The sequence below is a fragment of the Balaenoptera borealis genome (genome assembly GCF_965194805.1).
Source record: "Balaenoptera borealis genome assembly, chromosome: 3".
Lineage (NCBI taxonomy): Eukaryota > Metazoa > Chordata > Mammalia > Artiodactyla > Balaenopteridae > Balaenoptera > Balaenoptera borealis.
The window spans coordinates 113257960-113283387 of record NC_138866.1 but is presented as its reverse complement, the minus strand read 5'-3'; the positions used below and the strand labels follow the sequence as shown (position 1 = coordinate 113283387).

At 45.8% G+C, this 25428-nt stretch overlaps 1 protein-coding gene and 1 long non-coding RNA gene across 6 annotated transcripts in view; one reads left to right on the top strand and one right to left on the bottom strand.

Moving 5' to 3' along the window:
- Positions 1-10920, top strand: part of CILP (cartilage intermediate layer protein) — a 33695-nt gene extending 22775 nt beyond the window's left edge. Inside the window, exons 4-10 of one of the 5 annotated variants that reach the window (XM_082383243.1) lie at positions 793-885; positions 1885-2154; positions 3418-3600; positions 3997-4311; positions 5076-5184; positions 5868-6025; positions 7864-10920. In XM_082383243.1, the coding sequence (XP_082239369.1) occupies positions 793-885; positions 1885-2154; positions 3418-3600; positions 3997-4311; positions 5076-5184; positions 5868-6025; positions 7864-10229 (3494 nt within the window). In that variant the 3' untranslated portion in view covers positions 10230-10920. Of the gene's footprint in view, positions 1-792; positions 886-1884; positions 3024-3417; positions 3601-3996; positions 4312-5075; positions 5185-5867; positions 6026-7863 lie in introns of those variants that run through there. The other 4 variants (XM_082383247.1, XM_082383246.1, XM_082383245.1 and 1 more) reach the window with 4 other exon arrangements.
- Positions 10686-25394, bottom strand: LOC309624860. Its single transcript, XR_014242174.1, has 2 exons — positions 17042-25394; positions 10686-16580 (listed from the first exon to the last, which is right to left on the bottom strand). It is a non-coding gene; the product is annotated as an uncharacterized lncRNA (long non-coding RNA).
- Between the last annotated feature and the right edge of the window lie 34 nt (positions 25395-25428).

The window sequence follows — 25428 nt, the reverse complement described above, 5'->3', positions numbered from 1 at the left end:
AACTTTGCCAGGAGAAGGGAAATGGACATCTATTGTCCAGGTCTTGAGCTAAAAGGAGTTGCTAACACTTATTCAGCAAACATTCTGTGCTAGGCATTGTTCTAAGTGGATTTTATGAATGAGCTTATTTAATCCCTACAATCCTCTGGGATAGGAACTATTATTATCCTCACTTTATGATGAGGGGTCAGATGAGTTAAGTATCTGGCCCAAGGTCACACAGTCAGGAAGTGGCAGAGTGACTGGGGCTCACAGTCTCAATCTCCGTATACTTCAGAGATGTTTACTTTGTGTTACCTCATGGAATCCTCATGCCAACTGGACCACCATATGTGCAGTGGGAACTAATATGTCCATTTTACAGATGAGGAAAGTGAGGTTCCATTCCGCCAAGAAGAACAGGCTCAAACCCTAAAGTAGGAGCCCCAGCTGCTCAGCAGCATCCCATGGTCCCTTTCTAGAACAAGAGTGAAAAGAGAACCACCATTCGTTGACCATGCGCTGCATGCCATGTCCCTTTACCGTCACCATCACCCTGGATATGCACCAGGACCCTATGATGTGGTCATTGTTGATGCAGCTCTATTTTATGGGGGAACAGATTTAAAGGAATAAAGCTTTTGTGAAGTCACACAGCCAGTACGTGGCAGAGTGGGGATTTGAACCCATACCCAGTGCTTATGTTCCATCCCCCACATCACACTGCTTCCCTATGTCTTGAGAGGCTAGTAGCAGGACCCTGCTGGGCCCCTGTAACTGTTTTGGCCTCTCACTTATCCTCCTGGCCCTCAGGGAGGCAGATGATGCTCACTCAGTCGGTGAGAAGAGTCCAGCCTGGGAAGAGGACCTCAGGCATCTTTGCCAAGCCTGCTGACCCCCTGGACAGTGAGTTGTGGCTGAAGCAGGGAGTGATTGGGGGGAGGGTTTTTACTGAGCTTGCTAAGAGGATCTCTGCAGACAGGGAACAATGTCAGCGCTCCATAGAAACCCACTTTTTTTTTTTTTTTTTTAATTTTCAAAAATGTTTTATTTGTAGCTACTTGGCTAATGGTCATGGTTGTAATATATATATATATATATATATATATATATTTAGATATCTTTTTTTTTAACATCTTTATTGGAGTATAATTGCTTTACAATGTTGTGTTAGTTTCTGCTGTATAACAAGGACCTAGAGTCTGTCATACAGATTGAAACCCACTTTTAAAAGGCATTTGGGGACTTCCCTGGTGGTCCAGTAGTTAAGACTCCATGCTTTCCACTGCAGGGAGCGTGGGTTCCATCCCTGGTGGGGGAACTAAGATCCTGCATGCTGTGCGGTGTGGAAAAAAAAAAAAAAAAGGCATTTGGCCTACATCTCTGTCCAGCCAGAGAGACCAAGTATATAGGACAGCTCAGAATCATGAAGCTGCCTGGTAGCTTCCAGAAATGCTGTAGGGCTTGCTGGGGCCAGAGCACAGGCTGGCAGGGAGAGAGCGGGAAGATGAGGATGGAGAGATACCAGGGGCCAGCTCACCAGCACCTGAATGCCTGGTTAAGAGAGTTAAAGCCAGGAGTGATGTGGCCCAAGCCACATGGAGAAAGCTCACCCTGACTGCAGTGTTTGGAGAGGGGTGGGGATGGGTTCGGAGGAAGCTGGAGGTAGAGACCCAGGCAGGAAGTTTCTGACATGGTACAGCCAAGGCTGCTGAGAGCTTTAACAGAACCTTTGGCAGTAGGGTGTGCAGAAGTGTAAGAGATTGGAGAGATGCTGGAGAGAGAGATGCGATGAGGGCCTGAGACCAGTGAGGGACGGGTGAGGGGTATTAGGGATGACTTGCGGAGGTTGAGCTCACCTGGAGCTCCAGGGCCTGGCTCCTCTCCTACCTGGCTCTCTCTCAGGTCCTGGGGAGTGGACAACGTGGTTCAACATCGACCACCCAGGTGGGCGGGGCGACTACGAGCGGCTGGATGCCATTCACTTCTACTACGGGGACCGGGTGTGTCCTCGGCCCCTGCGGCTAGAGGCTTGGACCACCGACTGGATACCCGCAGGCAGCACTGGCCAAGTGGTCCATGGCAACCCCCTTGAGGGCTTCTGGTGCCTCAACAGGGAGCAGCGGCCTGGCCAGAACTGCTCCAATTATACCGTGCGCTTCCTCTGCCCGCCAGGTGAGCCTGACCAGTCCCCACCCGCTACCTCCCACCAGCCTCAGCAAAGGGAGAGCCAGAACCTGCGTCCGGCTACGGGAACTCTGGTTATCACACACATACACATGCTTTGACTCCATAATAACCCATTAGTGTCATGAGAACCATAATCTTCCCAGCAGTGTTCTGTGTTGATGGGTAATTTCCTTTCAATCCACTTTACTGAGTGCATGTGGCACAGTGGTGAAGACCACAGGCTCTGCGGTTGGGCTGCTTGGTTTGAATCTGGGCCTACCATCTCTACTGTGTTCCTTAGGCAAATGTTCTGAAGCTCTCTGAGCCTCAGGTTTCTCACATGTAGAACAGGGGTAATATTAGTAATCCTTCGTAGGGGTTTTTATGAGGATTAAATGAGATAATGAATGTAGAGGGCTTAATGAAGGTGAAGGTCCACTAAGCGTCAGTTTCTATGTTAGTTCTTCTGTGCCAGACACTGCTAGTTATCTACATTACTCAACCTTTACAACTGACCTGTGAGGAATCTCCATTTTGACAAGTTATTCCAGGTTCAGGGAGTTTAGGTAACTTCTTGGGACGACACAGCTGATAAATGGAATGCTGGGATTTAAACCCATGCCTGTGTTTGCAGAGCCCAAGAGTTCGTGTTCTTTCCATCCCCTCTCCCCACACTGGATAATTCAGAGCCAGCTGCAGGCCTGCCCACTTCTTGGATATGCACGCTCCCCTCCCGGGATCCTGCCAGTGAACACGGCCTGACCCTGCAGGCCCCGGAGGCAGTGGTGGTCGTCTGGAGTGGGAGCTCAGGCTGAGCAAGGTCTCCTGAGTGAGGTCCGAGGCCTCCATTCTTGTACACAGGCCTCAGACCAGAGGTGAGGAGGGTGGGCAGAGGGGGCTTGATGTCACTGAGGCCCCAGGCCTTGACTTCCCGGGGGGCCCTTCTTCAGGAGCATGGGTAAAGGGTAAGATGGTGCTATCCCTGCACCTCCTAGGACAGCGCATCAAAGTCCCAGTGCTTGGCCAACAAGTCCCTCTCAGGGCCACCCCTAGGCCATTCGGTGTTTTTGTAAAACTTAGAGACACCACTTCCTCAAGACTCTTGATGTCCATCTGTTGGAAAGATCATTGCAGGAAATAGAAATATCAGTGACATCTATGATGTAAATGGAGGCCTTGCTCTCTGAGAAAAAACAGCCTCTGGGTCAGATTTCCTGACAGAGTCCCTTTGAGAGGAAAGTCAGACCATCTGCTGATCCTGCTTTGCAGGATCCCTGCGCCAAGACACAGAGCACAGCCTCTGGAGCCCGTGGTCTCCCTGGAGCAAGTGTTCTGCTGCTTGTGGTCACCCTGGGGTCCAGACCCGAACACGCACCTGCTTGGCGGAGACGGTGTCACTGTGCAATGATGCCACCGAGCAGGGTCGGCTCTGCATGGAGCAGGCCTGTTCAGGTACTACCCCTGCTCTTGGTACTGGGCAGGCATGGGGCTGGGGCTGAAGCAGCCTAGAATAGATTAGAGGGTCAGACTGAGACAGATTCATCCATTCATTCATCAAGTATTAACTGAGCATCTATTACGTGCACCGATGGGGGATGTAGAGGATAATGTGGGCGCATAGTGCACGGTCAATTATTATAGCTTAGGGGAATTGAGGAAGGCTTCCTAGAGGAGGTGTCCTGAGCTAAGTCCTGAAGGATGAGTAGGAATTAGTCATGCAGGCTGATGAGGAAGGGTAACAAAGGCCTAAGGGGGAGAGGAAGCATATGTGAGTCCACAGGCTGGGACGTGACTGAAGGAGGGCCAGAATCCACACATGCCCTCCTCATGTGGCCCCTTCTTCCACAGCCTGTGACCTGACCTGCCCCATGGGCCAGGTGAATGCTGACTGTGACGCCTGCATGTGCCAGGACTTCGTGCTGTATGGGGCTGTCTCCCTCCCTGGGGGTGCCCCAGCCTCAGGGGCTACTGTCTACGTCCTGACCAAAACACCTAAGCTGTTGACCCAGACGGACAGCAGCGGGAGGTTCCGAGTCCCTGGCTTGTGCCCCGATGGCAAAAGCATCCTGAAGATCACAAAGACCAAGTTTGCCCCTATCAGGCTCACAATGCCTAAGACTAGACTGAAGGCAGCCACCATCAAGGCGGAGTTCATGAGGGCAGGTACTTAACTTCTCTGGGATAGGGCTGGGGAGAAGGCTGGACTTTTAAATAAAAGGATTACAGTACTAAGAGCTGGCTTCCCAGGTTGCCCAGAGTAAAACTCAAAAATCCCCAAGTCCCAACATCATCTGCCAGACCCCCCATTCCTTCTCTTCTCTCTTCCCCTCTCCTCTCCTATTATAGTCCCCTCCACCCACACTGAGTCACTCTACTCCTATCTGTTCCTCAAACACACGGGCACACTCCTGCCTCAGGGCCTTTGCACTTGCTATATACTCTGCTTGGAGTGTTCTTCCCCCAGATATTGGCATGGCTTGCTCCCTCAAATGTATGAGTTCTTTCCTGGTCACCTTATCTAACATAGTCAATTACAATACAGTATAACGTTTGAAGGGCATAGGGAGAGAGGCTGGGGGAATTCAGAAATGGTGCAGAATGGCCAGAAAATTCTGCTGGAGTCAGCAGAGCAGCCAGCTCTGTCTCAATGGCAGTGTTTGGGAATCTTGGCTGGTACAAGGTCCCCTTGGTTCTCCACTGCCTCACCCAGATGCTGCCCGAGAGGCCATGGGAGCAGGTTCCAGGCTGAGTAGATGGAGTGGACTCCATTCTGGACCAGCTACTTATTAGGACCATTACAGAGGGGCTGGGTGGTGTGTGTGAAGTTGTACAATTTTAACACATGTCAAAATACCTGAGGGAGCAAGGCTCTGGAGAACCTGTCACAAAGAAAAACCCAAAACACCATGTCTCATCTTCTGTCTCAGAGACTCCATACATTGTGATGAACCCCAAGACAAAAGCACGGAGAGCTGGGCAGAGTGTGTCCCTGTGCTGTAAGGCCACGGGGAAGCCCAAACCAGACAAGTATTTCTGGTGAGTATTCTGCCAGCTGCCTGGCCCAGTTCTCCTCTTGGAAACCAGAGCTTTCTTGCATTGGGTCTGGACTTATTAATCACGACAATAACTGATAGAATAAAGTTACAAGTAAGGCCCTGGTGCAGAGCCAGGAAACGGGCACTTACAAGTGGGGGCCAGCAGGGTTGAGGCCACCCAGACAACAAGCAAGCCCTGTTGTTGTCCTATCAAAGCTGGGGTCCCCCCAGAGCAGCTCTGGTCTTGGGGTCCTGACTCATATCCTTGGGACACAGAACCAGGTTCCCCAGCCCTAATTTCCCAGACAAGGGCAAACAAGGTCAGTGTCCCCAGTGGCTGTCCTTTACCCTTCACAAACATTTTATAGCCATTATCTTGTTTGACCCTCTCAACAATTCTATGGAGTCAGCTAGGAATCACTGCTCCTATTTCATAGAACAGGAAGCTGAAACTCAGACGTGAAATGATTTGTCTAAGGGTCCATAGCCAGTTAGTGGTGGGGCTGAGACTCAGAATCGAGTCCCCTGACTCCCAGGCCAGTCAGTGTTCTTGAATGAGCTGAGTCAGTGATGGTGTTGGTGTCTGCAGGGACCCGTCCACCATCTGCCTTGCTCCTGGCACTGTCCCCAAGGATACCAGCCCTCCTACTGCCCCCTCAGGCCGTCCCTCTCCATCCCTTGCAGGTACCATAACAGCACACTGTTGGACCCCTCCCTCTACAAACACGAGAGCAAGCTGGTGCTGAGGAACCTGCAGCGGGACCAGGCTGGGGAGTACTTCTGCAAGGCCCAGAGTGACGCTGGCGCTGCAAAGTCCCATGTCGCCCGGCTGACTGTCATAGGTAAGACTGTCAGGGCCCCTGGGGAACCCCTGCTACAGCACTGGGGAGCACCCCAGTGGGCATTCCTGGGCAGTAAAACCTTGGGCTTTTCTGGACTGTGCACAGTGCTGTGCTCTCTGGGACACAAAGATGGCACAGACCTCGATCCTACCCTCACAGAGCTGCCACTCCAGGACGGGTGGAGAAATAAGAGACAAGTCAGTAAAGATGGAAAAAATGTAGTTAAAACAGGAGATAAGGAGTTGTGGACTCTAGATGAGAGACAGAGACTTTCCAGGTGGGAGTGACTATGGCTGGTTGCTTGAGGCTTAAATAGTGGTTCTCTGCCTTGGCCGCCCGTTGGAATCATCTGTTGAGTTTTTTAAAATACTGACGCCTGGGTCTTACCTCCAGAGATCCTGATTTCATTGGTTTGGGATGTGGCCTGGTCATGCACAGGTTAAAATCTCCCCCAGGTAATTCTAATTTGCAGCCAATGCTGTGAATCCCTGGTCTTAAACAATGGCCAGGGTCTGTGTGTATGGAGATGGGAGCATTCCAGATCAAGGGGCCAGCATGAGCAAGGTATAGAAGTGGGAAACTGAGGGGGCTTTACAAGAAAGGGGGACCTGATTAAAGCTGGTTTCTAGAAGTGAGCTGGAGGAGGAGAGACTGGAGGCCAAGACCAATCAGTAAACTGTACTTGGAAAGTGAAGGAGAAGGAGGATATCTTAGTTATTGTCCTAAACAAAAGCAAACAAAAGGCAGAAGAAATTTTGTTGGAAGGATTTTGAAATATTTCAGAGACTCCAAGAAAGTTGAGTAACACACCTCAGGGCAGGCAGGACACAGGGCACTTGAACCTTGGCAGAGGAGATGTGGAAAACTGTCAGCAGTGGTTCCCAGCTCATTATACCAATGCTCCCTGCTTGTCACAGTTATTCTTTCTTTCTTTTTTTTTTTCCAGTTATTCTTAATACTTTAAATTTTTAATATTTTCAATTAAAAATATTTTTTACTATTCTAAAGTTAAATTTATAGATCATAACTACATATAATTTCCAAATATATATGCACATGGCCCTAATAACATAAAAGGGAAATACAAAGAAAATAATTTTAATACAAAATAGTATGTATTTCAATATGTAAGTGCTTTGGCATAATGACACAAGAACATCAACCAAGAGGTCAGACACTTGCACTTGAATCCAGTCACCATGAATGTGACAGCTATAAATGCTGATGGATACAGGGGCATCATTTCACATTCCTTGGGCAATTGTTGTAGGTACATGATTTTTCTGAGACAAGAAGCAATTCTTGGTATTTTTCCAAGCTAAACAAAGTACAATCTTAGCTTGATTTATATGGTAGTTGCATTCTTGAAAAATTCAATGTATGGTAAAGTCATGTAGAAAATACCAGGCTCCGATAATTTTAAACAAGTTTTCCACCTACATGAATGTCTATAGAATACGTGAAAGTCAAACAGGATGCAGAAGAATTCCTTATGAGAGACAGTGTCAGGCACTGCAGAAAACAGAGCTGCAAGGCCCCCTGCCCATTATAAGTCAGTAGCACTGCCAATTTTGGTGGTAACTCAAAACACCTTCACGAATTTTCAAGACCCCCTCCAATTAGGACGATTACTCTAGTGGTCTCAGCAGCAAACTCTGTTCCCTGTGTGTGAAATGGAATTAGTAATAGCTGTTCTATCTCCCTCAGAGGAGTTCTGTGAGAGTTGGGATCACACAAGTACTTTGAAAACCCTAAAGTATGGCAGAGAGGGGAGGTTGAGGTTCCCTTTATGTAGGAAAAGAACTTGCATTTAATATCCAAACTATTTCCCTCCATAGCCCCCGATGAGACTCCTTGCAACCCAACCCCCGAGAGCTACCTTATCCAGCTGCCCCATGATTGTTTCCAGAATGCCACCAACTCCTTCTACTATGATGTGGGTCATTGCCCTGTCAAGACCTGTGCAGGGCAGCAGGATAATGGGATCAGGTGCCAGGATGCTGTGGATAACTGCTGTGGGATCTCCAAAACAGAGGAGAGGGAGATCCAGTGCAGTGGGTACACGCTGCCCACGAAGGTGGCCACGGAGTGCAGCTGCCAGCGGTGTACGGAGACCCAGAGTATCGTGCGGGGACGCGTCAGCGCCTCTGACAATGGGGAACCCATGCGCTTTGGCCACGTGTACATGGGGAACAGGCGTGTGAGCATGACTGGCTACAAGGGCACGTTCACCCTCCACGTCCCTCAGGACACTGAGAGGCTGGTGCTCACATTTGTGGACAGGCTGCAGAAGTTTGTCAACACCACCAAAGTGCTGCCCTTCAATAAGAAGGGGAGTGCGGTGTTCCATGAGATCAAGATGCTTCGGTGGAAAGAGCCCATCACCTTGGAGGCCATGGAGACCAACATTATCCCCTTGGGGGATATGGCTGGTGAAGATCCTGTGGCTGAGCTGGAGATCCCATCCAAGAGTTTCTACCGGCAGAACGGGGAGCCCTACACAGGAAAAGTAAAGGCCAGTGTGATCTTCCTGGATCCCCGGAATATTTCCACAGCTACTGCTGCCCAGAGTGACCTGAACTTCATCAATGATGAAGGAGACATCTTCCCGCTTCGGACATATGGCATGTTCTCTGTGGACTTCACAGATGAGGCCACCTCAGAGTCACTTAATGTTGGCAAGGTGAAGGTCCACCTCGACTCAACCCAGGTCAAGATGCCAGAGCACTTGCCCATGATGAAACTCTGGTCACTCAACCCAGGCACAGGGCTGTGGGAGGAGGAAGGTGACTTCAAATTTGAAAGCCAAAGGCGGAACAGAAGGGAAGACAGGACCTTCCTGGTGGGCAACATGGAGATCCGTGAGAGGAGGCTCTTTAACCTGGATGTCCCTGAAAGCAGGAGGTGCTTCATCAAGGTGAGGGCCTACCGAAGTCAGAGGTTCTTGCCCAGTGAGCAGATGCAGGGTGTCGTGGTCTCTGTGATCAACCTGGAGCCCAGGACTGGCTTCTCCTCCAACCCCAGGGCCTGGGGCCGCTTTGACAGTGTCATCACTGGCCCCAATGGGGCCTGTCTGCCTGCCTTCTGCGATGACCAGTCCCCTGATGCTTACTCTGCCTATGTCTTAGCCAGCCTGGCTGGGGAAGAACTGGAAGCAGTGGAGTCTTCTCCTAAATTCAACCCAAATGCAATTGGTGTCCCTCAGCCCTACCTCAACAAGCTCAAGTACCGCCGGACAGACCATGAGGACCCACAGGTCAAGAAGACAGCTTTCCAGATCAGCATGGCCAAGCCAAGGCCCAACTCAGCTGAGGAGAGCAATGGACCCATCTATGCATTTGAGAACCTCCAGGCATGCGAGGAAGTACCTCCCAGTGCGGCCCACTTCCGGTTCTACCAGATTGAGGGGGATCGATATGACTACAACACGGTCCCTTTCAACGAGGATGACCCCATGAGCTGGACTGAAGACTACCTGGCATGGTGGCCCAAGCCAATGGAGTTCAGGGCCTGCTATATCAAGGTGAAGATCATGGGGCCACTGGAGGTGAACGTGCGATCCCGTAACATGGGGGGCACCCACCGGCAGACAGTGGGAAAGCTGTACGGAATCCGGGATGTGAAGAGCACGCGGGACAGGGACCAGCCCAATGTCTCAGCTGCCTGTTTGGAGTTCAAGTGCAGTGGGATGCTCTATGACCAGGACCGTGTAGACCGCACGCTGGTGAAGGTTATCCCCCAGGGCAGCTGCCATCGAGTCAGCGTAAACTCCATGCTGCATGAGTACCTGGTCAACCACCTACCACTGCCGGTCAACAACGACACCAGTGAGTACACCATGCTGGCGCCCTTGGACCCACTGGGCCACAACTATGGCATCTACACTGTCACTGACCAGGACCCTCGCATGGCCAAGGAGATTGCACTTGGCCGGTGCTTTGATGGCACATCTGATGGCTCCTCCAGAGTCATGAAGAGCAATGTGGGAGTGGCCCTGACCTTTAACTGCATAGAGAGGCAGGTGGGCCGTCAGAGTGCCTTCCAGTACCTCCAAAGCATCCCGGCCCGGCCCTCCTCCGCAAGCACTGTCAGGGGAAGAGCGCCCTCAAGGAGGCAGCGGGCAAGTCAGGGTGGCCAGCGCTGGCGCAGAGGGGTGGCCTCTCTGAGGGTTTCTGGGGTTGCTCAGCAGCCTCTGAGCAACTAAGGCTTGTGGTACTTCCTTCTCCCCACAGCCATTGTGAGACTGACGCCCAAACTGTCACTCGGTTAATTTAAGCCCATCTGTTTTGGTGCAACTTGCTCGTTTGTTTCTTCATTCCCTTACTTACTGTCTTTGTCCCGTGATATTGATTGGCATGGAGCCCCCAAAATGTCAAAATGAAGCCTCTTTGCCCTGTTCTTTACAAGAAACACAGGAAATTGGCCATGGGCAAACTCTGTGGCTTTGAGCATTCTTCATTTAGTGCCATACATGGAAATGTCCTTCATTTTCTTTTTTGCATGGTTTTGCCCACCTCTACAATAATGATAATATGATGTTGAAGATCAAATAACCAATATAAAACATATTTCTTGGCCTTGCTCCACAGGATGTTATCAAGGCCTCCATCACAGTTCATACATATAAAAGGTGGTAAAATATTTTTACTTGAATTATAAATAACATTTATTTTTTTGCTGAATCTGGAACTCTAGTGCACGTTCAGTGTTACACTGTTGAGTATAGGGTAATCATAGTTCCTCTACCAAGTCTGGAAAAAAACATCTCCTGGTATCCACAACTGCCCTAGGTTGCTAATTATATTAGTGTGTTTCCCTTTATATTTGCTTTTTTTCTTTCTAGAAGCCCAGTGTGGCCCAGAACAGATGTCAATAAATGCACATTTTGTACTTGATTTTGAAGTCACAGACCTGTCTTTAAACCATTAAACTGAGCCAACTGCTCAGAGGGACAGAGAGGTCTCTGGAAAGTGGTCACCAGGTGGCATGAGGCACAGTGCCACCTAACCCTAAATTACAGGGCTGGATGACTAGGCACATATTCTACTGGTCAAGTTTGTTCTCATAGATCATGTTTTCCATTTGCAGAGAAGAACAGAGATTCCTGGAGTTGTGAGCCCCTCCCAGATGTTCTGAGCCCCTGAGCAAAGCTGAAAACATGTCCTGATTCTTTTTTCCTTTCTTTCATTCCAGTAATGGGGAGCTTATACAATGGCTTGGCCCAGGGTCTGGCAAGCTGGCCCAGTGGTCCTTTGGCATTCCCCCACAGCCTGCTGCCTTCTCCAGCTGGGCTGGCTGACCTCACTCAGAAGTGATGGGCTTTTTCTTTTTTTATTCCAAGCTCTTCCAAAGATGCCCAGCTTTTCCAGACACCAGCCTCTGTGTGTAACAGCCTCTGCCAGGTAACAGCATCTGTCCCTTGAGTAAAATGACTGGATGACTGATCCAAAAGGACAGGGTTTTTTGTTTTTGGAAAGGGTATTTGGTTTAAAACAGTAAATCAGAGGCCACTGGATGGCGCCAAAGTGATCTTGGAGGCATCAATAGCCAGGGATGTAGGGTTGAGTAAGATGCACTGATTGCCTCTTTCCCAACCTCTCCAGAATCTATTAGGAAAGAGGCCAAGGGGATTGGGGGAGGAGAGGGCATCATTTACAATCAGGACAAAAAGCTCTCCTTGATCCCCTGGCTGGCCCGGTGCAGTTCCTTCTGGCCACCTCTGGTCTGGCCTGGATTTGTACTCTTGGATCAGCATCTGCCCAGCTCCCAGGGGTTTGGTTCATAATCAATTAGAAATTTCTCTGGCTAAGCACCCCATCCCCATGACCTCTGAGAAAGTGGGTGTATGTAGGGCTGGGGCCTAGTGGCCTTTGATTGCTCCTTGACCTACTTCCAGACTATGCTTCCCAGGGAGTGGCTCCCACTGACTGCATGGGTTGGGGGTTGGGAAGCTTGACTGCCCCTGCCAAGGGGTCTGTGTTCAGCTATCTACAGCACAGATGCCTCGCTGCTTCAGGAGTGAGTATGTGCTGCTTCAACCTGACCATCCAGTTCCCTTCAAACTCACCAAAAGAGGCCACTGGGAAGGGTGGGCTGACTGGGCTTCCAACCTATGGCCTTCCCTTTCTGTTCTCCATTGAGGGCCTGAATAAATAGATTCCAGCAAGCAGTAGCTGGTACTTGATTTTTCTTTCTTCACTCATCAAACATTTATTGAGTGCCTATTCTATGCAAACCCATGTGTGCAAGTAGACAGGCCTTCATGAGTATATAAAATATACTACACATAGTGGCACCAGATTTGGAGGGGATGGTGGTCAGAGGAGGCTTCTTAGAGGAGGTGACATTTAATTTGAGGTCTGAATGATAGCTAGGAGCTGGCTTGCCGAAGGTGTGGCTGTCAGGAGCAAGGGGCACAAGCTTGTGCAAAACCAGGAGGTGGAGGCTGGGAAGGGATGGCAGATACCTCTCTTTCAGACAGGAAACACTATTTTTTTTTTTTTTAAAACGTTTCTTTAATTAATTAATTTATTTATATTTATTTTTTTTTTGGCTGTGTTGGGTCTTCGTTTCTGTGCGAGGGCTTTATCCAGTTGTGGCGAGCGGGGGCCACTCTTCATCGCGGTGCGTGGGCCTCTCTCTGTCGCGGCCTCTCCCGTTGCGGAGCACAGGCTCCAGACGCACAGGCTCAGTAGTTGTGGCTCACGGGCTTAGTTGCTCCGCGGCATGTGGGATCTTCCCAGACCAGGGCTCGAACCCGTGTCCCCTGCATTGGCAGGCAGACTCTCAACCACTGCGCCACCAGGGAAGCCCCAGGAAACACTATTGAGTTGAGCTCATGACACCTACTTTCTAAGCATCTTGCTTCCAAAGACAGTTGTGCTCCCTGCTAGCTGTCTGACTTTGGTTGTCATTTTCCTCACCTATAAATGAAAGGGTTGGGGAACTTCCCTGGCGGTCCAATGGTTAAGACTCTGCACTTCCACTGCAGGGGGCTCGAGTTCGATCCCTGATTAAGATTAAGATCCCGCAGGCTGTGCGGTGCAGCCTAAATAAATGAATAAACAAACAAATAAATAAATGAAGGGGTTGGTTGTACACCTAAAACTAATACAATGTTATGTGTAAATTATATCTAAATTATCAGTAAATAAATAGGAAAAAATTTAAATGAAGGATTTATCTAGATTGAATCTAAACCACCTCTAAAGTCCTTTCCATGATTTTCAGTGAGGCTAAGAGCACAGTTCCCAAGATGCTTCTGCTTTAACAAACAGCTGATGATTCACTGGGTGTTCCCTTTCCCTGTGGAGACTCTGCAGACTGGATGGACAAAACGTTCAGTTCAAAAAAGCCCCGGGTTTTTGTCTCAGACTGCTGTGCACTGGCTGATAACTCAGTTACTGAGAATGAACTGTAAGAAGACAGACACCAGATGGCAGGGAGGAAGGGCACAGGCAGGAAGACAGAGGGGCCAATCAGGCTGCTTCTGTTTCCAACCAAGGACATTCCAGGCAGAATGCTCTCTACAGTTTGGAGAGTTCCAGTAGCTGAGTTGGTAGAGAAAAATGTCACCAAGCTCTCTCAATCTTGAAAGATTGAGAGAACTTAGACAAGCCAAGTTGGAAGCCGTGCAGGATAGGTGGAGTTCCAGGCAAAGGGATCAGCTAGAGCCAAGGAGTAAAGATGGGACTGCACACTGGAATACTTTTGGTTATAAGTAACACGGGTGCCAGCAGACATCAGGAAGGACCAGAACCGGGAACTGCAAAGCCATCAGAATCTAGGCCATCACTCTCAAGCTTATTATGACTTATGGCAATTTGGTAAATTATACCTTTGTAAATAGAACTGAAACATGTCTTTTCTCTCTAGCTGATCCCTCCAGAAATTGGAATCTCTTAGTTTCCCAGCAACTTTATCAGGCAAGTAAGGACGGCTACCTGCTATCAGGTACAGGAGTCTCAAGGTACTTGGGGGGAAATGGGAGGAATTCACCCAAATCTATAGATATCACAGGCGGAATCTGTGACAAGCCCTTGGCGTGGCTTTCCTGCCCTTGAGAGGCCTTTTAAAAGCTTAATCTGAGGGACTTCCCTGGTGGTGCAGTGGGTAAGAATCCGCCTGCCAATGCAGGGGACACGGGTTTGAGCCCTGGTCCAGAAAGATTCCCACATGCCGAGGAGCAGCTAAGCCCATGCACCACAACTACTGAGCCTGCACTCTAGAGCCCACGAGCCACGACTACTGAGCCCACGTGCCACAACTACTGAAGCCCGCGCACCTGGAGCCCATGCTCTGCAATAAGAGAAGCCACCGCAATGAGAAGCTTGTGCACTACAACAAAGAGTAGCCCCCGCTCGCTGCAACTAGAGAAAACCTGTGTGCAGCAACCAAGACCCAACGCAGCCAAAAATAAATAAATAAATAAATTTATTTATTTATTTAAAAAATTTTTTTTGGCCGTGCTGTGGTTTGTGAAATCTCAGTTCCCTGACCAGGGATTGAACCCAGTCCACAGCAGTAAAAGCACTGAATCCTAACCACTAGACCACCAGGGAACTCCCAGAATTTGTTTCTGATACTTACAAAACTTTTAAGATAAATAGGGGAGATTTGGGGAGTGGTAAAAGGATTGATGGGCTTTGGATTGTTTCTGGAGCCACACCACCAGCGCTGTAAAGACTAGGTCTGTAAAACAAGGACAGCTGTTTTTAATTCCTCAAAGAATTGGATGGCCACCTCAGTGATATCAAAGGACTGCCATACCCATCCACCTATGTTGGAATGCTTTTCTTTCCCTAACTTAGCTTAAGAGAGAAGAAAAAAAAAAAATTTTATCAGGCTCTGATGACCTCTCATCTTGGTAATCCATTTACAAAACCTTTTGAGGATCCTCCCTGGGTTTAAGAAATTCTATAACTATGACTCTCAGTTTGACCTTTGATATGAAGAGGCTCACTTACAGCTTCAGATGGTACCATTTCTAAAGGTAAGCATTTAACAGTCTCTTCAGAATGGAAAGGCAATTCAGATTACTAGGTTCAGATTACTGGGATTACTAGAATGAGTACTCAAATAAAGGAGGGTAGAGGAGAGCAGTTGTTGCGAGTCTTAAAGATTTTCTTTTTTGTTTTAGGTACCTTTTTGCATCATTAATCTTTCATTAGCTTCCTACAACAACTTTCAATGGGGCTATTTTGGAATTTTGAAGGTTTGAGGGGCTTCTGTATACCAGTTAACATAGGTACAATAGCTTAAAATGATAGCTTTCTAAAATTTTAACAATTTAGAAGTCTTTCCAATTCAAAAGATCTGAGGGGCTAGCCCTACAAATATTTTCTCCTGCTAATCTAATCTTAGAAAGGAGAAAAATTCTTACCACTCTTGTTTCCAGTAGACCCTGCAGGCAGGGACCCAGCAGACTGACTGACATAATAAGAACTTCTGTGGCTTTCTCTAACTATGTGTGAAAAATCAGTTTTGGAGTGCCCAAGGAACCCCAATTTGGCCATTCCCGGGATGGGGTTCCTGTCGACGAAAAATTAATCAGTCAATCTAAGAAAGAAATGGAAAATTTTATTTGAGCCAAATTTGAGGATTATCACCCAGGAAGAGCATCTCAGAAAGCTCTGAGAACTGTTCTGCCCCTTAGAAGTCAAGGCACAGTTATATACATTTTTTGAGACAGAGGGCTGGAAATCAAATTGTTAGGGGAACCACTAACTGAAACTGCCTGCCCTGGCCAGGCACCATAGTTAACCACTTGCATGAGTTATCTTAAACAGGAGGTCCTGGTAAGGAATGCAGAACTAACAAGTTACCACAAATGGGAAGAAATCGGGAAAGGTCAAAAGGAGAGAGGAGACTCCAGTCCATATGTCCTACCAACTTCCCAGAATCTTTCTCGTTGGAATCCATCTTGGCTGAGTGATGCGCACACCACCGGGAAGGACCCTGAGTCAGAATGATTGGCCAGGGACTTCCCTGGTGGTGCAGTGGTTAAGAATCTGCCTGCCAATGCAGGGGACACGGGTTCAATCCCTGGTCCAGGAAGATCCCACATGTCACGGAGCAACTAAGCCCGTGCACCACAACTACTGAGCTTGCACTGTAGAGCCCACGAGCCACAACTACTGAGCCCACGTGCCACAACTACTGAAGCCTGCGTGACTAAAGCCCGAGCTCCACAACGAGAGAAACCAATGAGAAGCCCGCGCACCGCAATGAAGAGTAGCCCCTGCTACTAGATGCAACTAGAGAAAGCCCGCGTGCAGCAACGGAGACCCAACACAACCAAATAAATAAATAAAAATGAAGAAAAAAAAAGAACGGCCAGAGACAACCGGGAAACTAACCCAATTACCATAAAACCCGAGACTGTGAGCCATGTAGCAGAGAAGTTCTCCTGGGTTCCCTTACCCTACTGCTCTCCGCCTGGGCACCCCTTCCCAGTAAAGTCTCTTGCTTTGTCAGCACATATGTCTCCTCGGGCAATTCATTTCTGAGTGTTAGACAAGAGCCCACTCTCGGTCCCTGGAAGGGGTCCCACTTCCTGCAACAAAATGACGTATTATTGACAGTTTACATAATCCAGATCTAAGTGTCACATGGTGGGTCACGTGGCTCCTTACAAGATCAGGAAGGAATGTTATCTTTTAAGGAGGTGTCTTGTTGACGCTAAGGGAATGTTGCTACTTATGGTTGAGCAGCAGCCTTCTGATGGGGGAGGTTTGGTCGATGCATAATGCAGAGACACAACGCACAGTGGGGAGAGAGCGGAGGCCAAAGGGCAGAGAAGATTTTTTTTAAAATTTCTCTTGTCTTACATAAAATATGACTTTTATTTCACATTACCAATTAAGAACTTGCAAGTGAAACCATGTACCTCAGATTGGGACTTGAACCCACGTGCCGGAACTCAAACCCAGCCTAAACCCAGATTAGGACTTGAACCCACATGGCCGGGAATCGAACCCAGCCAAAACACATGGTCTTCCAACTGATATAACACACCTGTGTGATCAGAATTTAATGAAGCTCAGGTCCTTGATGTCTCATGGCAGAAAGAATTCAGTGAGAGACACAGTGATAGGTAAGAAGTAGATTTATTTAGAAACACACTCCACAGACAGAGTGTAGGCCATCTCAGAAGGTGAGAAAGGCACCAGGGTATAGGGTTGTCAGTTTTTATAGGGGTGGGTAATTTCATAGGCTAATGAGTGGGAGGAGTATTCCAGCTATTTCGGGAAGGGGAGGGGATTTCCAGGAACTGGGCCACTGCCCACTTTTTGATTCTTATGGTTGGCCTTGGAACTGTCATGGTGCCTGTGGGTGTGTCATTTAGCTTGCTGATGTGTTACAATGAGTTTATACCGAGGCTCAAGGTCTAGTGGAAGTCAACTTGACTTGTCATCTTGGACCCATTTGGTTATAATCAGTTTATGTCATGTCCTCGGGCTACGACATTCTTTCAAAGGTTGTGCCCTGCCCCCTTCCCTCCTGTTTTACAAGCATGCATAATCCCAGCTGGTATTCCCATAGGTTGCTGCTTGTCTGAGAGCTGTTTCACCTTTGAGGCACAATTTCTCGTTATCAATTTGGTAGCCTAAATCAGATATGAGATACGATCTGAACAACTTTCTGAGGGCAGTGTGGTGGATCAGAGGTGTACTGCTTCTGAGTCTAGCTCCCCAAGGAGTTACCCTTGGGTAGCTTGACGATTTTACATGTCTCGGTTTCTCCCTCTGACAGTCTAAAACTGCTGTGGATGCTCAGAGTCTAAGATGACCAGTCTTTATATCGTGTGTCCCCAGATGAGCAGTATTTACTTAATCGTTGTTGTGGGGTTCCCCTGTAGGACCGCTGCAAGTCATGAGGATTGATCCTCAGACACTTCCACTAGGTTCTCAGTCACCTGAGAACACCTTGTGTCTGGAAGGAGCAGATGTCCCTTGTTTCTCAGAGCTGAATTAATTTAGTCTCTCATTTCACTAGCAAAAGTTTTGTTCAGACGATGTATCAACTTTTTTTTTTTTCCAGTTTAGGCCAAATTTAATAAAAACTCAGCCACCTATGTTTCCCTGGGCCTCCTGCCCTGATTCCCCTAGGTCCCTGCCTAGGAAATGCACCAGTACCCCTTAAGACTCCAAGTCTTAAGTGAAAACAGCTTGAATAAAATTTTGGGGATCATCACTTAAAAGCGTCGGTTTGGCTTAGACTTCAGGTGTCCTCTAGGGGGTATCTCTGATATCCTGCCAACTATACCATGCATATACTGATGAAAAAAATTAATCAATAGTCGATCTAAGAAAGAAATAAAAAATTTTATTCAAGCCAACCTGAGGATTATAACCCAGGAGGGTCTCTCAGAAAGCTCTGAAGGCTATTCTGCCTTTTAGAGGTCAAAGCACAGTTATATGTTTTTGAAACAAAGGCTTATATGTCAGATGATGTAATTATTGACAGTTCACACAATCCAGATCCACAGTAAAAAGCATGGGTCATGGGTCATTATGGCCCCTTACAAGATTAAGAAGGAAGGTTATTTCCTAAGGGGTGTGGCCTTTTATGAGATTAGGAAGGAATGTTAGGCAATTCCCTGGTGGTCCAGTGGTTAGGACTCTGTGCTTCCACTGCAGGGGGCACGGGTTCGACACCTGGTCAGGGAACTGAGATCCCGCATGCCACGTGGCATGGCAAAAAAAAAAAAAAGAAATGTTATCTCGTAAGGAGGTCTGGTTAATTCAGATGTACAATACACACTAAAGTGGAGGGAAGAGACCCAAACAGGCAGAGAAAAAGATTTGTTTAAATTTTGTTTTGCCATGAAATATGAATTTTATTTCATCATTCTCAATTTTACTCAGTCTTGTTCTACATTCTCTATTTGTCAACCTGTCTCTCTGACTGTCTCTCTTTCTAAGTCCCTCTCTGTAGTCAGTCTGTTTTTCAGTCTCTCTTACTGTGTGGTCTTTCCTCTCTGTAGGAACCCCTAGTTTCTTTCCAGATCAGCTTTCTCTGCTCCCCAGGGTTCATAGAAGAGATGGCCATCTCTTAAAGCTAATGAAGAGCCCTAACCTAAGCCCGGGTTCCTTGGAGATTCTGATTGGCTCATTTTGAATTGGGGCTGTACCTCTAGTTCAAACAACTGTGGCCATAGTGGGGAATGGAGTATAAAGGGCAGTCCTATGATACAGTCATAGTTGCTGGGGAGGTGGCACAATTCTCAGAGGAAAGGGATCTTGGAGAGTTGGGGAGACGCCCTTGAGAGGTGAATACTTTCAGTGGGACAGTGAGCAGATCACTGTGGGTGTACGGTCGGGCCATTCAAGATGGGTGTTCTCTTGGTTACTGTACATCCCCTGCTCAACCAGGCCCTGCTTCACTCACATGACCATCCAATTGTCTTAATTATAGGACTTAATTAGTAACTATCTACGTGCTTGCCCCCTGCCCCAGCCGCTGGTTTCCTTGGTAACTGATGAGTCAACCTGACTTCAATGCCCCCTATAAATGGCAGCTTACTTCTCCCCCAAGTAGCGAAGATTGCTGCCATGTCTTTCCTGCTGTCTGCCATGGGGTGTCTCTCCAGCACCTTTTGTTTTGTTTCTTTAATAAATTTATTTATTCATTTTTGGCTGCGTTTGGTCTTTGTTGCTGCTCACAGGCTTTCTCTGGATGTGGCAAGCAGGGGCTCTAGGCACGTGAGTCTCAGTAGTTGTGGCTCGTGGGCTCTAGAGCGCAGGCTCAGTAGTTGTGGCGCACGGGCTTAGTTGCTCCGCGGCATGTGGGATCTTCCCAGACCAGGGATCAAACCCGTGTATCCTGCATTGGCAGGCGGATTCTTAACCTCTGCGCCACCAGGGAAGTCCCGTACCTTTTGTTTTGGACGTGTTAGATCCCCTGTCCAATAAACCATTAATGTCTGGCTGTCTCCGAGCTCCTTGGTCTGGAGGCTGGGCTACTACAAGGCTTGCAAGACCTGCAGGGTGCAGTCCAACAGTGGGTTGACTGGGAGTTTAGAGTTTTCCATTTCCAAACATCAGGGGACTTTAAATACACCGAATGAGATCTGTGTGGTACCAGTTCTTTGAAATCTGTTGTGTATTACTTCGTGACCTAGTACTTGGTCAGTTTTTGTAGTTTCTATGTGCAGTTTTTAAAAAAAGTATATTCTCTAATCATTGGGTGCAGGTCTCCATACAGGACCATTGACTTATACTTTTTAATTGTTTAGTTCCATAAATGAAGAGTGTGTTGAAATCATCCACTAAATGATGTGCTTGTCAATTTCTCCCTGTGTTCTTCAATTTTGGCTTTACATATTTTGAGGCTATGTTAATAGATGCCTATTATGTATTGAATTTTCATGCCTGCTTGTGAGTTGAATCTTTTATCAATGTGTAGTTATGTTCTTTGTTCCTATAACGCTTTTTTTGTCTTAAAGTTTATTTTGTCTAATAATATAGCTCCCAACTCCCTTTTTGGTTAGTATTTGCTCAGTATGTCTTTTCTATCTTTTTACTTTTAAGCTTATGTGTCTTGTTTAAAGATGTGTTTCTTGTAAACAGCATTATAGCTGGATTTTAGTTTATTTTATTCAATCTAACAATGTCTTTTAACTGCAAGTCTAGTAAGTATATATGGTGATTACAGTTATATTTGGACTTCTTTTTACCATCTTACCTGGTGGGTTTTTTTTTTAAATCACTTTTATTGTCAGCTTTTGGATTGAGTAATATTTTTCTTATTCCATTTTTTTCCTCATATTGACTTAGAAGTTTTATACCTTTTCTATTCTTTTAGTGTTTTCTCTTTTTTAAATACATTTATTTATTTATTTATTTATTTATTTTTGGCTGTGTTGGGTCTTTGTTGTGGTGCACAGGCTTCTCATTGCGGTGGCTTCTCTTGTTGCAGAGCACGGACTCTAGGCATGCAGGCTTCAGTAGTTGTGGCACGTGGGCTCAGTAGTTGTGGTACGTGGGCTCAGTAGTTGTGGCTCACGGGCTTAGTTGCTCCGTGGCATGTGGGATCTTCCCGGACCAGGGCTTAAACCCGTGTCCCCTGCATTGGCAGACGGATTCTTAACCACTACGCCAACAGGGAAGTCCTGATTTTTATTATACATATTGATTTTAACAAAATCAAAGTTAAACAGTATCTTTGCCCCTCAAACATTATTTTAATTCCTTTTTATTTGCCCTTCAAAATATTTATTTTATAAAAAAAATTTATCATTTTATACAATGTTTGTTTAAATTTATTTGCATGTTTACCACCTCAGATCTTACTTTTAAAGTCATTTTCTTCTTCCTGAAGAATATCTTTTAGAAATTATTTTAGTGAAGATCTGTTGTTGGTAGAACTATCAGGTTTTTTAAATTGAAATTTAATTTACATACCGTAAAATTCACAATTTTTTAAAGTGTACAATTTAATGGCTTTTAGTATATTTTAGTATATTCACACCATCACTTTCTAATTCCAGAACATTTTCATCCCAGAGAGAAACCCCATACTCATTAGTAGTCACTCCCTGACCCTCGTCCCCCAAGGCCCTGGCAACTACTTTGTCTTTATGGATTAGCCTATTCTGGACATTTCATACAAATGCAGTCCAACAATATGCACTTGTCTCTTTCACTTAGCATGTTTTCAAGGTTCATCCATATTGTAGCATGTATCAATATGCCATTACTTTTTATGACTGAATAGTATTTCATTGTATGGATATACCACCATTTACCTATTAATCAGTTGATTAATATTTGGGCTGTGTCCATTTTTTGCCTATTTTGAATAATGTTGCTATGAACACTCCTGTACAAGTTTTTGTATGAAAATATCTTTTCAATTCTCTTAGGTATATACCCAGGAGTAGAAGTTCTGAGTCATGTAGTATTTCTGTTTTTTCTTTTTTTCATAAATTTATTTATTTATTTATTGGCTGCGTTGGGTCTTCATTGCTGTGCACAGGCTTTCTCTAGTTGTGGCTAGTGGGGCCTGTTCTTTGTTGTGGTGCGTGGGCTTCTCATTGCGGTGGCTTCTCTTATTGTGGAGCCCGGGCTCTAGGCACGCGGGCTTCAGTAGTTGTGGCACACAGGCTCAGTAGTTGTGGCTCGTGGGCTCTAGAGCGCAGGCTCAGTAGTTGTGGCGCATGGGCTTAGTTGCTCCGCGGCATGTGGGACCTTCCCAGACCAGGGCTCAAACCCGTGTCCCCGGCATTGGCAGGCGGATTCTTCACCACTGCACCACCAGGGAAGTCCTCATGTAGTATTTCTGTGTTTAACTTTTGAGGAACTGCCAAATTGTTTTCCACAGCAGCTGCATCATTTTACATTCCCACCAGCACTGTATGAGGGTTCTAATTTCTCTACATCCTTGCCACCACTTGGGTGTTTTCTGCTTTTTTTGATTTATAGCCATCTAGTGAGTGTGAAGTGGTATCTCATTGTGGTTTTGATTTGCATTTTCCTAATGGCTAGTTATGTTGAGCATCTTTTTACATACTTATTTCTTTTTACTTATTATTTATTTTATATACTTACATACTCATTTGTATGTCTTCTCTGGAGAAATGTCTATTCAAATTCTTTGTTCATTGTCTTATCTATTTGAGCTGCTACAACAATACTATCAAAGACTGAGTGGCTTATAAACAATAGAAATGTATTTCTTATAGTTCTGAAGGTTGGGAAGTCCAAGATGAAGGTGCTGATATGTTTGGTGTCTGGTGAGGGTCCACTTCCTGTTTCAAAAGGGCAAGAGTGCTCTCTGGGGCCTATTTTATAAAGGCACTAATCCCATTAATGAGGGCTCTACCCTTATGACCTAATCACTTCCCAAATGCTCCATCTCCTAATATCGTCACACTGGGGATTAGGTTTCAACATATGAATTTTGGGAGGACACAGACATTCAGTCTATAGCACCCCCTTTTAAAACTGGGTTATCTTTTTACTGTTGAGTTGTAAGAGTTCTTTATATATTCTGAATACTAGGCCCTTATCAATACTTGATTTGCAAATATATTTTTCCCCATTCTATTGGTTGTATTTTCACTTTATGGATAGTGTCCTTTGAAGCACAAAAGATTTTAATTTTGATAAAGTCCAATTTATTTGTTTTTGGTTGCTTATGTTTTTGGTGTCATATTTAAGAAACTGTTACCTAATCCAAGGTCATGAACTTATACCTAGATTCTCTTCTAAGAGTTTTATATTTTAGCATTTGCATTTAGGTCTTTGATTCATTTTGAGTAAATTTATGTATATGTATATAGGTAGAGATCCAACTTCATTTGTATGTGGATATCCAGTTGACCCAGCATCATTTGGTGAAGATTCTTCTTTCTCGTTGACTGGGCTTGGCACTCATTGAAAATCAATTGACTGTAAAAGTGAGCGTTTGTTTCTGGACTCTCAATTCTATTCTATTGCTCGGTATATTTATTCTTATGACAGTACCACTCTGTCTTGATTACTGTAGCTTTGTAGTAAGTTTTGAAACCAGGAAGTGTGAGTCTTGCAACTTTGTTCTATCATCTTTTATTATCTGAAAATGTCTTAATTTTGTCCTAATGCTTGAAGACAGTTTTGCCACTACACAAACACTAATTCAATTTTAGTCATATAATTTTAACAATTATATTTTTAATCTCAAAGTTTTTGTTGTTGGGGTTGTTTTTCAAAATATCTGGTCCCCTTTTTTTTTTTTTGGCCTCACCGCGTGGCATGTGGGATCTTAGTTCCCTGACCAGGAACCTTCAGTGGAAGTGCTGAGTCTTAACCACTGGGCTGCCTGGGAAGTCCCCTCTGGTCACTTTTTTTTTTTTAAGATTTATTAATTATTTATTTATATTTATTTTTGGCTGCATCAGGTCTTAGTTACATCACTCGGGATCTTCGTTGAGGCACTCGGGATCTTTCGTTGCGACGCCTGGGCTTCTCTCTAGTTGTAGCGTGCAGTTTTTCTCTTCTCTACTTGTGACGTGCAGGCTCCAGGGCAGGTGGGCTCTGTAGTTTGTGGCATGCGGGCTCTCTAGTTGAGGCGCATGAGCTCAGTAGTCACTTTTGATAGCCTCCAATTGCTTGCTCATTTTAAAAACAATTCCTGAGTTTACTTTTGATTCTTTTAAACATTTATATGACAATTTTCAACCTATGTAGTAACATAAGAATTTGCCTGCATGTTCATGGAAAATTTTCTTATTTTTTTAAAGCTCAACAATGCAATAAAAAGTATATTTCATCCAAGACAATCTAATAGTGAATCCTGTGGAATATAGCGCGGTGGTTAAATGCATGACTATAGAACCAGGCTACCTGGGTTCAATATTGGTTCTTTTACTTACTGGCAGTGTAATCTTGGACAAGTTATCTAACCTCTGTGTGCTTCTGTTTCCTCAACTATAAACTTGAGAAAATAATATGTACCTCACGGGGCTATTTTAAGGATCAGTTGAACAAATGTATGAACACAGTATATATTAGTAACTGGAGGTTTGTACCTCTTAATCCCCTTCACCTATCTTCCCTACCTCCAACCCCCCCTCCCTTCTGGTAATGACCAATTTGTTTTTTTGTTTTCTGCATCTGTGAGTCTGTCTTTTTATTGAGTTTTAAAAAAAATTTATTTGGCTGTGCCGGGTCTTAGTTGTGGCACGCAGGATCTTTTTATTTGCGGCATGCGGGATCTAGTTCCCTGATCAGGGATCGGAACCCCGGTCCCCTGCATTGGGATCACGGAGTCTTAACCACTGGACCACCAGGGAAGTCCCTGTCTTCTTATTGAGTTCTTGCATCCACTTCTCTGTTTCCTCCTTTTTTGTCAGGCTCTCAGAGAACACTTTGGCTGTGGTTAATACGCCTGCTTCTAGCACCGCTCCCCTTTCTAATTTACTCACTTCTGGGAAGGAGATCCATATGACCAAATCAGTATTTGAAATGAGTAAATAGACACAGAATGAGATTCTGAAGGCCCAGGTATGAGCAAAGTATATGAACTTTGAATTGCCAACTTTGCAACATCTATTTTGGTGGCTCAGAAGCTTTACTCTTCATTTCTTCTTATTGACTAATTTACCAACGGGTACTACTTTACACACAGCCCGGTGGATGCTTGCAAGTAATAAATGATTACAACTGTTACCAAAGCGTAAATATCTCTTATTGTCTAATATTATGGCTAAGGCAAATTAATTGCAAATTGTAAAGGACTTATAAACCAAGGGTCTGTATCCTCTCTCTTTCGTCTCTCTTCTTCAATTTTGCATTTGAAATCAAGTGAGCTCCTAAGGTATAATGGAATAGGGTGAGGTCGTCCACAAGTTGGCCAGGAAGCGTAACTAAAAAGGAATTTTTTTTTTTTATAGTAATCTTTTATTTATTTATTTATTT